General features: G+C 44.2%; 1 protein-coding gene across 1 annotated transcript; it reads right to left on the bottom strand.

Moving 5' to 3' along the window:
- Window positions 1-4,385: 4,385 nt before the first annotated feature.
- Window positions 4,386-12,448, bottom strand: LOC138651088 (5-hydroxytryptamine receptor 3A-like). Its single transcript, XM_069741072.1, has 3 exons — window positions 12,253-12,448; window positions 6,090-6,320; window positions 4,386-4,790 (listed from the first exon to the last, which is right to left on the bottom strand). Exons 1-3 carry the CDS (start codon window positions 12,392-12,394, stop codon window positions 4,519-4,521), a joined length of 645 nt encoding a protein of 214 aa, XP_069597173.1. The 5' UTR covers window positions 12,395-12,448; the 3' UTR covers window positions 4,386-4,518.
- Between the last annotated feature and the right edge of the window lie 654 nt (window positions 12,449-13,102).

The raw sequence follows: 13,102 nt of genomic DNA on the forward strand, positions 1-13,102 counted from the left end.
TAGAAAAAAAGTTTTTCTTCTGTTCTAATTTCTGAAAACATACTGCATTGGAGTTCACTGTGTAAATATAAAAATAATAAGCATCTAATGTGTAGGTGTTTTAGGAGGAGGAGTGTAATCACATGCCCACAACACATGCACATTAGCTGCATTCATCAATTGGCAGATATGAGAGAGAAGGGTTGGGATTGTTACATTTCCACTTGTCTGATCTTACTAGAGATAAGCCATCACCAAAGGTGGCTCAGACCCTTCTCCCTCTTCAGAACATATGAACACTCGGTCACACTGAGCATGCAGGTGTGTGACGGGAGTAGAGAGAGATAGCAAATGGCTGAAAGCGCAAAGAAAAAAGTTTATGGCCAACTTTACTCCTTTACTCCAGAATCCTGTGTTGGAACAATGAATTCTGTAGTCTCAGTTGAAGCTTCCAGTACACAGGTAAACTTATTGAATAAGTTGTATTCCTTTTTGGGGATGTTTTTGAAAAAAAAAACAGCAATTCTGGCACTGTTTGCATAGGCTTTTTTTTTTAACAGTGGTCACGGATTTAGAAAAATACCATTTATTTTGCGCCACTTGCCATTATGGATGTAGCGATACTATTTAGCTATTTTTTTTATATGTTGTAACATAATAGACTATATTTAGGGATGAGCAGACCCATAGAAGTTCAGGTTTAGCCGAATTTTAGCCCAAAGTTTGGTTCAGGTACAAAAACTGTACCCGAACTTGAACCTGAACCTTAAAACTGATAGAAATCAATGAGGACCTGAATTTTGGAGCTGGAAAATCCCTCTCTCCCACTCTCTCTCTTCTCTCTCTCTCTCCTTCCTCTCTCTCTCTTCTCTCTCCTCCCTCTCTCTTCTCTCTTTCTCCTCCCTCTCTCTTCTCTCTCTCCTCCCTCTCTTTTCTCTCTTTCCTCCCCCTCTCGCTCTTCTCTCTCTCTTCTCTCTCCTCCCTCTCTCGCTTCTCTCTCTCCTCCCTCTCACCTCTCTCCTCCCTCTCTCCCTTCTCTCTCTCTCTCCTCCCTCTCACCTCTCTCTCTCTCTGCTCCCTCTCTCCTTTCTCTCTCTCCTCCCTCTCACCTCTCTCCTCCCTCTCTCTCTCCTCTCTCACACCTCTCTCTCTCCTCTTCCTCTCTTCTCCTTCTCTCCCTTCTCTCTCTCTCCTCCCTCTCACCTCTTCCTCTCTTCTCCCTCTCTCCCCTCTTTCTCCTCTCTCTCTTCTCTCTCCCCTCCCTCTCTTTTCTCTCTTTCCTCCCTCTCTCTCTCCTCCTTCTCTCCCTTCTCTTTCCCTTCTCACTCTCACCTCTCTCCTCTCTCTCTCCCTTCTCTCTCTCCTCCCTCTCGTCTCTTCTCTCTCCTCCCTCTCTCTTCTCTCTCTCTTCTCTCTCCTCTCTCTCTCTCGCTTCTCTCTCTCCTCCCTCTCACCTCTATCCTCCCTCTCTCCCTTTTCTCTCTCTTCCCTCTCACCCTTCTCTCTTTCTCCTCCCTCTCTCTTCTCTCTCCTCCCTCTCTTTTCTCTCTCTCCTCCCTCTCTCTTCTCTCTCCTCCCTCTCTCCCTTCTCTCTTTCTCCTCCCTCTCTCTTCTCTCTCCTCCCTCTCTTTTCTCTCTGTCCTCCCTCTCTCTTCTCTCTCTCCTCCCTCTCTTTTCTCTCTTTTCTCCCTCTCTCTCTCTCCTCCTTCTCTCCCTTCTCTCTCTCTTCTCCCTCTCACCTCTCTCCTCTCTCTCTCCCTTCTCTCTCTCCTCCCTCTCGTCTCTTCTCTCTCCTCCCTCTTGTCTCTTCTCTCTCTCTTCTCTCTCTTCCCTCTCTCTTCTCTTTCTTCCCTCTTTCTCTTCTCTCTCACTCGCTCTCTCCTCCCTGAACTGTAAAATGGACTACCAAGAAAAGTCCATGTTTGGAGTCCATCATCGGACACCAGGTATCTGGAACAAACCCCAAACTTTACAGTTCGCTTTCACTCATCTCTAACTACAGTGGGGCAAAAAAGTATTTAGTCAGTCAGTAATAGTGCAAGTTCCACCACTTAAAAAGATGAGAGGCGTCTGTAATTTACATCATAGGTAGACCTCAACTATGGGAGACAAACTGAGAAAAAAAAATCCAGAAAATCACATTGTCTGTTTTTTTAACATTTTATTTGCATATTATGGTGGAAAATAAGTATTTGGTCAGAAACAAAATTTCATCTCAATACTTTGTAATATATCCTTTGTTGGCAATGACAGAGGTCAAACGTTTTCTGTAAGTCTTCACAAGGTTGCCACACACTGTTGTTGGTATGTTGGCCCATTCATCCATGCAGATCGCCTCTAGAGCAGTGATGTTTTTGGCTTTTCGCTTGGCAACACGGACTTTCAACTCCCTCCAAAGGTTTTCTATAGGGTTGAGATCTGGAGACTGGCTAGGCCACTCCAGGACCTTAAAATGCTTCTTACGAAGCCACTCCTTCGTTGCCCTGGTGGTGTGCCTTGGATCATTGTCATGTTGAAAGACCCAGCCACGTTTCATCTTCAATGCCCTTGCTGATGGAAGGAGGTTTGCACTCAAAATCTCACGATACATGGCCCCATTCATTCTTTCATGTACCCGGATCAGTCGTCCTGGCCCCTTTGCAGAGAAACAGCCCCAAAACATGATGTTTCCACCACCATGCTTTACAGTAGGTATGGTGTTTGATGGATGCAACTCAATATTCTTTTTCCTCCAAACACGACAAGTTGTGTTTCTACCAAACAGTTCCAGTTTGGTTTCATCAGACCATAGGACATTCTCCCAAAACTCCTCTGGATCATCCAAATGCTCTCTAGCAAACTTCAGACAGGCCCGGACATGTACTGGCTTAAGCAGTGGGACACGTCTGGCACTGCAGGATCTGAGTCCATGGTGGAGTAGTGTGTTACTTATGGTAGGCCTTGTTACATTGGTCCCAGCTCTCTGCAGTTCATTCACTAGGTCCCCCCGCGTGGTTCTGGGATTTTTGCTCACCGTTCTTGTCATCATTCTGACCCCACGGGGTGGGATTTTGCGTGGAGCCCCAGATCAAGGGAGATTATCAGTGGTCTTGTATGTCTTCCATTTTCTAATTATTGCTCCCGCTGTTGATTTCTTCACTCCAAGCTAGTTGGCTATTGCAGATTCAGTTTTCCCAACCTGGTGCAGGGCTACAATTTTGTTTCTGGTGTCCTTTGACAGCTCTTTGGTCTTCACCATAGTGGAGTTTGGAGTCAGACTGTTTGAGGGTGTGCACAGGTGTCTTTTTATACTGATAACAAGTTTAAACAGGTGCTATTACTACAGGTAATGAGTGGAGGAAAGAGGAGACTCTTAAAGAAGAAGTTACAGGTCTGTGAGAGCCAGAAATCTTGATTGTTTGTTTCTGACCAAATACTTATTTTCCACCATAATATGCAAAAAAAATGATAAAAAAACAGACAATGTGATTTTCTGGATTTTTTTTTCCTCAGTTTGTCTCCCATAGTTGAGGTCTACCTATGATGTAAATTACAGACGCCTCTCATCTTTTTAAGTGGTGGAACTTGCACTATTGCTGACTGACTAAATACTTTTTTGCCCCACCGTATATTGTAAGTAAAACAAGTCACTTAAAAAAAATGGAATTTTACATTCTGTTTTTAAGAATTGCTTTTTTTTTCAAGGCCAAGTAGGAGCCTCATGAGTTTTTGCACATGTTAGACCTGGGGCAATCACTAGAAACTCCAGCGCCCGGGCCACCCAAAATCGTGATAATGGACTTCCAGTGGGAGTCCCCGATCCTACATTGTAATTTTTTGTACATGCTTTTATATGTAATTTCTATCTCACTCTTCAGTTTAACCCTACTGGTCTGAAACAAAAAGACATGGGGCCAATGCTTCAAGACCCTCGTTGTTCACACCGATCTTGGTAAGTGATAGGATGGTGTCAGACACTCCTCACTCTTCTTCAAGAATCAGGAGCACTGGAGGAGTGGCGCGCACCTCTGTGTGCACCTCACCATAAATCCTACACCAGCCGCTATTGGAGTAAGATTTGTGGAGTAGAAAATGCTGCCACAAGTCATACATTGGTCAAGCCCCAGCTTTGTCGGACCAAGGCAAAACTGGCGTGAGAATGCCAAAAGCTGCATCATTTAACAACTTTTCAAAACTTTTTATGCCAGGTCCTTGATTGGGTTCTTGATCGTTGTTGTTATTAAAATGTCTTCCCTGATGTTTTCACCAGCGCGCTGAGGGCTGCTGGTTGTACATGCGCACTGCTGTTCTTCCTCTCAATCTCTTTACCTCACATTGGTTGCTCTGTGCTCGGCTACATTCATCAGTGCCGTAGACTGGAATGGAGTGGTGGAGCCCATGCATGACCAACTGCTCCATTTAACCTGTCCTGGTCGTGGTCTTGTGGCCAGGAAAAAGACTAGATGCACATGTTCTGGAGCCATGGTTGTCAATTGTATGCCTCTGAATATCAATTAATTCATAAGAAAAAATATACTTTAAAACGCTATCTGCTGCTAATTATATATAGTAATGTGACCAAGAGGTTGCCAAACAAACAGCAAAAATCAAAATAACCATCAGATAAACCCAGAAGAGAAATTTATCGAGCACGAATGCAACCAGTAGCCATTCTTTGGAGTTTTCCTGATCGTCCTCCCGCTGGAGATGTTGTCGGAGAGACACGATCTCATTCAGGATTCTTCGTAGGATCTCGGGCTGCTCGGTTATTGACACAGTCACGGGTGACGTAACGAAGCTTCCTCCATTTTCAGAACATTTGGATAATTCGTCTAGAAATAAATAAATATTATGTCGATAAGGAAAGAATACGACGGCCGTCACATTTATGTTGTATTCATTTAGAAGAGTTTTGAACAGGAGATTAAAGAAATTAGGAGAAAAAAAACAAAACTTTTATCACTTTAGTTTATTATGTAAATTGGATGTTGCTGAGCAGCCATTGGCTTGGGTCAGTCTAGAAAAAAGTGGTCATCGGCCAATAAAGGGGCAAAGTTATTGAAACATCCAACTGACACCTTGACCCTTGCCGGTTAGAAGCGGTTGTTAGATTACCCGTCCACTACTCTCCCTTCTAAGGCCTCATTCAGACCTCCAGGTATCATGGCCTGAGAATAACGGTGATGCACAGACTCACCGCAGGTGTCCTGATCCGAACTTCTCAGCATCATTTGTGCCGGGTCAGTAAATCGGTGGTCGTACCACGGATTGTGGTCTGTACTCGGTCCCGTGATACACCGGTGTCTGAATTCAACAGTATAGAGTTCTTGGACTTGACTGATTTAACCCCCATCTTCCAAGCTAATTTTGTTTCAGATTCTGTGTCTCTGGTTGATGGGATTTTTTTTCTTTATTAAAGAAAAAAAAAATCTAAAATAACCGGAGAGGCGGAACCAGAAACCAGTAATACAATAAATAAATGAACAATATTAAATATAAAAAAATTTTTATTTATTTTTTCATTGGTAGGTAAATTAAAACTTTTTTTTTAAATTTCTTGTTTTATTTTTTAGTCCCATCTAAAGGACCTTGAACTTGCAAAAGTTTAATTGCTCGCTCTATATACTATAGCGGAGCTTCACGGGAGCACCAAGATGGTGTCAACCCATTGACACCCCATAATGTCATTGTGTAAGAGGAGCAGAACCCCCCCAAAACTAATGCCTTACCAAGATCGCGCCTCTTGACAAATTGATAATGGCATTTAAGTGGTCAAACAGCAGTGATCAGAGCTAGCCAGCTTTCTATTAGATGCAGCTGCCAGCTGTATAACACAACTGGCACCTGCCTATGTGGAGAGGGTTCGGCTCTTTGTTCCACTCTATACATCCGCACCCTTCCTAGGATATACAATTAGATTCTTGGGTGGTAACTGGTTTAAACAGTGGATTTCACCCTTTGCAATAATTCATGGAAAATCCACAGCAAATGTGCAGTAAAATCCCCAATGGGAATGTCAGTTCTTAAGCTACAAGTCTTCAGTCAATCTATGTGACTGCAGACTTGCGATTCCTCACATTGTGCACACTGCGTGCTGAGAGGATTCTCTGGTGCCAGCGCATGGAACTTACCAGTACTTGTAGTTCCCGTCTCCTGCAATGCATCAGAGGAGTCGATATTAGGTGGAAAATACCGGCTCTTGTCTTTCATGTGAAGCCAAGTGGTCATATTTCCCAAAATCAGTTTCTTCAACCATTTGGGGACCTTTGACTGGATATTTTTCCTATTGACTAAACGAACTATTACAATACTTTCCGTCAAACTGATGACGAGTAGAGCCATGCAGACCAGGAAATACACAGCTAAAAGAAAAGATAAAAGTACAACAATAAGTAAATGACAAAACATATGAAGCAGCCTTCTACAAACATCTCAAAAGTTTGGAAGAGTTAGAAGCCATTCACAAAAACAATTTTCACGAGCGACTTCTATTCGTGTTTTTCACGGACAGCACTCGTACCTGTGATAGTCTATGAGGCCATTCACATGTCTATGAAAACTCAGATACATGGCCGATTTTGATCCAAAATCAATGGGTCCATGAAAAATTCGAACCGTACTCGGATGAAATCTGAGTTCAGTCCAGTTTTCATAGACTGTCAGAATGGAGAAGATGGAGATTATTTTCTTTTTTTGCAATTTCTAGATGTACGTGAAAATTGGATGACATTTGTGCCTCACTCTGATCAAAGTCTTATCAGACTCTGATCAGAAACTGATCAGAATAATTTGTCCGTTTTTCTTGCACACTGAAAAATCGAATGTGTGAATGAGACAACTTGAAGTTGAAGACAACTTTCGATGTGTTCATGACACTATTTCATCTTTCACTTAGGGATGTGATATACCGTACATGTTTAAGGTGTTAAAAGCCAATTTAAGAAAGTGTTCTAGAGAACCACAGGAACTCAGGAGATCAAAACTATCTTAAAATCTTGAAAAGTAAGATTAATACCATACAAAAGACCTTAAAGCATTCATCACATCTTAAGTGACTTTTAAGAATATGAATTCCCCTCTTCAGGCTCTTTTCTAAATTTTAGTTCTCTCTGAGCTAGTGAGTGGGAGACTAGCTGCTAAAGATGTTTCCCATGCACAGCACACACAGACATGAGAGGTTCCTGCTCTCATTTCTCTACGTAACACAAGTTCAGAATCAGTAACACTGAGCTGTGTAGCTGTGAATCCAGCACTGGGGTGAGATAAAACAGACACTAGAAAGCAGCAGCACAGTATCGGTGTCTTTGTCACTCTCTTTTTTCCTGCTTCCACTCTTTCTTCAAAAACTTCAGCTGCACTCTTAACCCCATGAGCTGGTAGACCAGATTTTAGTTATTTTTAAGAGTGAACAATGAATTCAGGAGGCAGGAGGAGGGGTAGAAAAAGTGGCTCATAAGTGAGGAAAATGCTGATTTCCTTGAAAGGAAATATTGCATTTTTTTTATATTAGTTTCCACTATTGATTTATGCAAAGTTGAAATGGCTCTAACCATTTACTATTACTACTTAGTTTTCCTCTTTGTAATTTTTCAGGGCAATAATTTCTGAGAGATTCTAGTCCTCCATCATTCCTATTTTTTTTTCTGAATTTCGTACTTTTTTCTACATTTTTAGCTGAACTTTCTCTAAAAGTGATGGAGGAGATTGTTACGCGAGCACAGCTTGTGGTCATCTGGCAGATTCAGAATGACTACAACGAACAGGCTTGGCACAAGCTACTCTGTGTCCCAGAATCCAAAGTTTGCCCTGATCTTTACCCTTTAACCCCTGTACTTGGATCTAGACTTATACAGGGGTCAACAATCAAGGGTCACAGAGTCAGTTGCTGTTCTATGGCGTAAGATATTAAGGAGAATAGTCAGGTAGCCGGGTCAGATCCAGGAGGTCACGTCATAGACATAATCGTGAAACTATTGGGTAGTCAAAAGTCAAGTCAAGATCACAGAACGGAATAATCGGAAGTACACCAGTAGCAATGCCATCGACTGGGAGTGGGGTCAGAGCTTCAGGAGTTTAAAGGGACTCTGTGAGCACCAGATGACTGGTTTAAATAAGTCCCACCACTTGGTGTTTCTGTAACACCCCAGGTAACCAGTTGCTACAGTGATGTTATTATTATTATTATTTATTGATATAGCGCCATTTATTCCATGGCGCTTTACATGTGAGGAGGGGTATACATAGTAAAAACAAGTACAATAATCTTAAACAATACAAGTCATAACTGGTACAGGAGGAGTGAGGACCCTGCCCGCGAGGGCTCACAATCTACAAGGGATGGGTGAGAATACAGTAGGCGAAGGTAGAGCTGGTCATGCAGCGGTTTGGTCGATCGGTGGTTACTGCAGGTTGTAGGCTTGTCTGAAGAGGTGGGTCTTCAGGTTCTTTTTGAAGGTTTAGATGGTAGGCGAGAGTCTGATGTGTTGTGGTAGAGGGTTCCAGAGTAGGAGTGATACGCGAGAGAAATCTTGTATACGATTGTGGGAAGAGGAGATAAGAGGGGAGTAGAGAAGGAGATCTTGTGAGGATCGGAGGTTGCGGGCAGGAAAGTACCGGGAGACGAGGTCACAGATGTATGGAGGAGACAGGTTGTGGATGGCTTTGTACGTCATGGTTAGGGTTTTGTACTGGAGTCTCTGGGCAATGGGGAGCCAGTGAAGGGATTTACAGAGGGGAGAAGCCGGGGAATAGCGGGGGGGACAGGTGGATTAGTCGGGCAGCAGAGTTTAGAATAGATTGGAGGGGTGCGAGAGTGTTAGAGGGGAGGTCACAGAGCAGGAGGTTACAGTACTCAAGGCGAGAGATGATGAGGGCATGGACTAGGGTTTTTGCAGATTCTTGGCTGAGGAATCTACGGATTTGTGAAATATTTTTGAGTTGAAGTCGGCAGGAAGTGGAAAGGGCTTGGATATGTGGTTTGAAGGAGAGATCAGAGTCAAGGATTACCCCGAGGCAGCGAGCTAGTGGGACTGGGGAGAGTGGGCAGCCATTTACTGTAATGGATAGGTTCGTTGGGGGGGTCGCATGAGATGGGGGAAAGATGATGAATTCTGTTTTGTCCATGTTAAGTTTCAGAAATCTAGCGGAGAAGAAGGATGAAATAGCAGACAGACATTGAGGGATTCTGGTTAGTAGGGAGGTGATATCTGGTCCAGAGATGTAGATCTGTGTGTCATCAGCATAGAGGTGATACTGAAAGCCATGAGATTCTATGAGCTGTCCCAGGCCAAAGGTGTAAATGGAGAAGAGCAGGGGCCCTAGGACTGAACCTTGTGCGACTCCGACAGATAGGGGGCGAGGTGAGGAGGTGGTGTGTGAGTGGGAGATGCTGAATGTCCGGTCTGTTAGGTATGATGAGATCCAAGATAGGGCCAAGTCTGTGATGCCAAGGGATGAGAGGGTCTGTAGTAATAGGGAATGGTCAACTGTGTCAAAGGCAGCCGACAGGTTGAGGAGGAGGAGGACAGAGTAGTGTCGCTTGCTCTTGGCGGTAAAGAGGTCATTGGTGACCTTAGTTAGGGCAGTTTCAGTGGAATGGTGTGACTGGAAGCCAGATTGTAAGCGGTCAAAGAGGGAGCAAGAAGAGAGATGGGAGGACAGTTCAAGGTAAACGTGCTGTTCCAGTAGTTTGGAGGCATAATGGAGAAGTGATATAGGGCGATAGCTAGATACAGAGGATAGGTCAAGAGAGGGCTTTTTGAGGATAGCTGTGATGGAGGCATGTTTAAAGCTTGAGGGGAAAACACCAGTTGTTAGTGATAGGTTGAAGAGATGGGTTAGTGTTATGAAAGGCAATTCAGTTCCACAATGGACATAGCGGTCAGAGCACATACAGTGATCTGACAATAACATTGCGCCTAACTCTGCCTATGCAACTCGGCACAGCCTGAGAAACTAACTAGCCTGAAGATAGAAAATAAGCCTACCTTGCCTCAGAGAAATCCCCCAAAGGAAAAGGCAGCCCCCCACATATAATGACTGTGAGTTAAGATGAAAAGACAAACGTAGAGATGAAATAGATTCAGCAAAGTGAGGCCCGACTTTCTTAACAGAGCGAGGATAGGAAAGGTAACTTTGCGGTCTACACAAAACCCTAAAGAAAACCACGCAAAGGGGGCAAAAAGACCCTCCGTACCGAACTAACGGCACGGAGGTACACCCTTTGCGTCCCAGAGCTTCCAGCAAAACAATTAGACAAGCTGGACAGAAAAAAATAGCAAACAAATAGCAAAGAAGAACTTAGCTATGCAGAGCAGCAGGCCACAGGAATGATCCAGGGAAAAACAAGTCCAACACTGGAACATTGATCGGAAGCCAGGATCAAAGCATTAGGTGGAGTTAAGTAGAGAAGCACCTAACGACCTCACCACATCACCTGAGGGAGGAAACTCAGAAGCCGCAGTACCACTTTCCTCCACCAACGGAAGCTCACAGAGAGAATCAGCCGAAGTACCACTTGTGACCACAGGAGGGAGCTCTGCCACAGAATTCACAACAGGTTAGGGTTGGGATGAAGACTGTGGTGAGGTTTGGGATGAGGTGGGATGGGAGCGAGTCAAGTGCACAGGTGGTGAGATGCAATCTTGAGAGTAGAGTGGAGAGTTGATCTTCTGTACTGGTGGAGAAGTTGGTTTTGGAGGTGGAGGGCTGGGAAGTCGGGAGGAAGGGCTCTGGGGGTTGTTGACCAAAACTGTCTCTGATGCTATCAATTTTCTGCTTGAAAAATGTTGCCTTCCTTTCAGGGAAGGTGATATCATGCTTGGAAGCAAGGAGGATTCTCTTTACCAGGTAAGCACCTACATTCAACATGTTCTGAATCCAGGCCAGAAGGGGGAGCTCTGAACCCGGATTCAGGGGACTACCCCAGCTTTAAGTGTTCTGGTCTGGAGGAGGAGTTAGATCAGTCTGGAGGAGACTGTGAGGAGAGAGGAAGGAGAGCAGGGAGTGTGCGGAGCCGTGCAGCCAGGACTGAGCTGCAGCTTCGGGAAGGGAATAGAACCTGAAGTGTTGGATTGTAGTGGAGCTTAAGAGGAAAGGAACACAGTGGAAGAGAAAGGGGCTCAGAGAGGAATGGCAACCGGACACCCTCAGAGCCAGAGTGCAGAAACCGGCACCAGGAGTCAGAGGTCGTGTTGTACTCCAGGACGCACGACAGAACCCGGAGGGCATAGGACTGTACATTATTTGCCCACACCAAGTCTGAGGTGAAGCAGTAGCCTGAAGAGCCCGGGTAGTGATAGAGACCCTATAAAACTGCTCACACTGCCCACCATGCAGGCACCTGTCCCAAAGACAGGAGAGAAAGGGGTACCTTGCCAGCAAGCTACAAGCAGCAGGGACTTCGCCAACTAGCACAAGTAGGAAAGGCTTACGGACCTCACCTGGGAGAGGGATCCACTATTGCCTCCAGGCCGGCCAGGCCACAACTACCCCTGTACCTGGTACCCTTGACTGAGGCTTACTGCTACAATCAGTAAACCAGGTAAAGACTGCAACCTTGTGTCCTACATTTCTTATCGGCATTCACCATTCTTGCCATACACCTTGGAAGCCCTGGGGACCCTGCTTCACCTGTTGGAAGTTATACCACCTAGCTGCCATAACATCACCCCAGAGGACCCCTTTAAGCATCATCGGTCTCTACTGACCGAATACCACAGGTGGCATCACGAACACAAACTTTATTCACCAAACCCTTATAAGACCTTTCCCCCATCAGCTTGAGCTCCCAGGGCCATGGACATCCCCTTTAATTGTGACCGGACCCGTACCGAGTACCCCACTACCCAGGCGGGCGACTCACTTCACGGCGGGGTCAATCATGTAAATTCACCTTCCCAGCTGTTTTTTTCCGCTATCTCCACTACTTCCTTATTTGATTGACAGCTCTGGTTTCATAGAGCTAGAGAAGGGAGGAGATAGCGGGAAAACAAGCAGGTAGGAAAGTGGATTTGAAGGTTTGGCTCCACCACGGAGCACCGAGCGCCTGTACTGAGTTTGAATAGTCAGTGTGACGACAGAGTCCCTTTAAATAGCTGACGGTCCTGCCCAGGTCTCTCAGGAAGGAGTCATCAAAACCTAGACCAAAAAGTAACCCCATAGCTCCCCTATAAAGCAGCACCAAAAGTCCCAGGGAAATAATAGGAGGAGGCACAAATAGGCACAAATCGGCACAGATGTTTCAGACAGATACATGAAATTGTGGGGTAAGCAGATTTTTTATGTTGGTGTTACCTATTACTGAAGTTCCTTGTGGTGAGACAGGTAAAGTTTCTGAAACTATGACGAGGAAGACTGAATAGCCCAAAAGAAGGGTGATCTTGAAAGAAATCCTTTCTCCACTTTGTGGAGGGATGTAGAAGCCGACGATATCCATGATAATGAGAAACGCACTGGGGATAATGAGATTCACAACGTAGTATATTGGATGTCTCCTGAAGTTGATCTGTGTAAAAATTAATTCTATTAATTAGGGAATATGCTCTTTTCCTGAGAACGTTTCCTGGCATAACATTTGACAAAATGTTTAAAAATGGTCTACTGTAAAGCATGCTAATATGCCATCATAGCGCATAGAACGCCCATCAATCTGCCCAGCAAAAGCTATTTAGATACATAGGCAGCAAATTAATCATTGGGTAAAGCCAAGATATGACTTTAATCTTTTATGTTTCAGAAGAATTCTTACAGCAACAACTATACGTAAATGTATGGAAATTAATGCAATCTAAAAAAAAAATTACAAAAACAACAGTAATCAAAAAAATTTAGGGTATTGAAGATTTTTGCACATTGGTGCCCATAGCGTAAATAAATGAGAAACCATTAGCGTCAACTCACATAGACTTCTAGCAAACCAAACTTGTCCCAATGGTTATCTACTAATAGGTAACTGAAATCGATTTCAAGAAGTTCCCATTCTCCGGCTTTGTAAAATTTTGGCAAATCCGCTCTTATATCCTCCCATTTTCTCCACATGGACACATTTATATGTTCGACTAGAAACAAAAGAAAATATGCACAACTCACATAAAAATCCAATTTCCTAATTTTGTAGATGTACCGTCACAAGATTTCATCCTTA

The sequence above is a fragment of the Ranitomeya imitator genome, chromosome 10, assembly GCF_032444005.1.
Source record: "Ranitomeya imitator isolate aRanImi1 chromosome 10, aRanImi1.pri, whole genome shotgun sequence".
Classification (NCBI taxonomy): Eukaryota; Metazoa; Chordata; class Amphibia; order Anura; family Dendrobatidae; genus Ranitomeya; species Ranitomeya imitator.

Excerpts from the sequence above, each read along its gene's own strand:
- LOC138651088 (XM_069741072.1), bottom strand. The coding sequence starts at position 12,394 with ATGGATATCGTCGGCTTCTACATCCCTCCACAAAGTGGAGAAAGGATT. Across the intron at positions 6,321-12,252 it reads ACAAGGAACTTCAGTAATAG|CTGTGTATTTCCTGGTCTGC; the intron begins GTAACACCAACA and ends CTTTTCTTTTAG. Across the intron at positions 4,791-6,089 it reads GACGGGAACTACAAGTACTG|ACGAATTATCCAAATGTTCT; the intron begins GTAAGTTCCATG and ends ATTTATTTCTAG.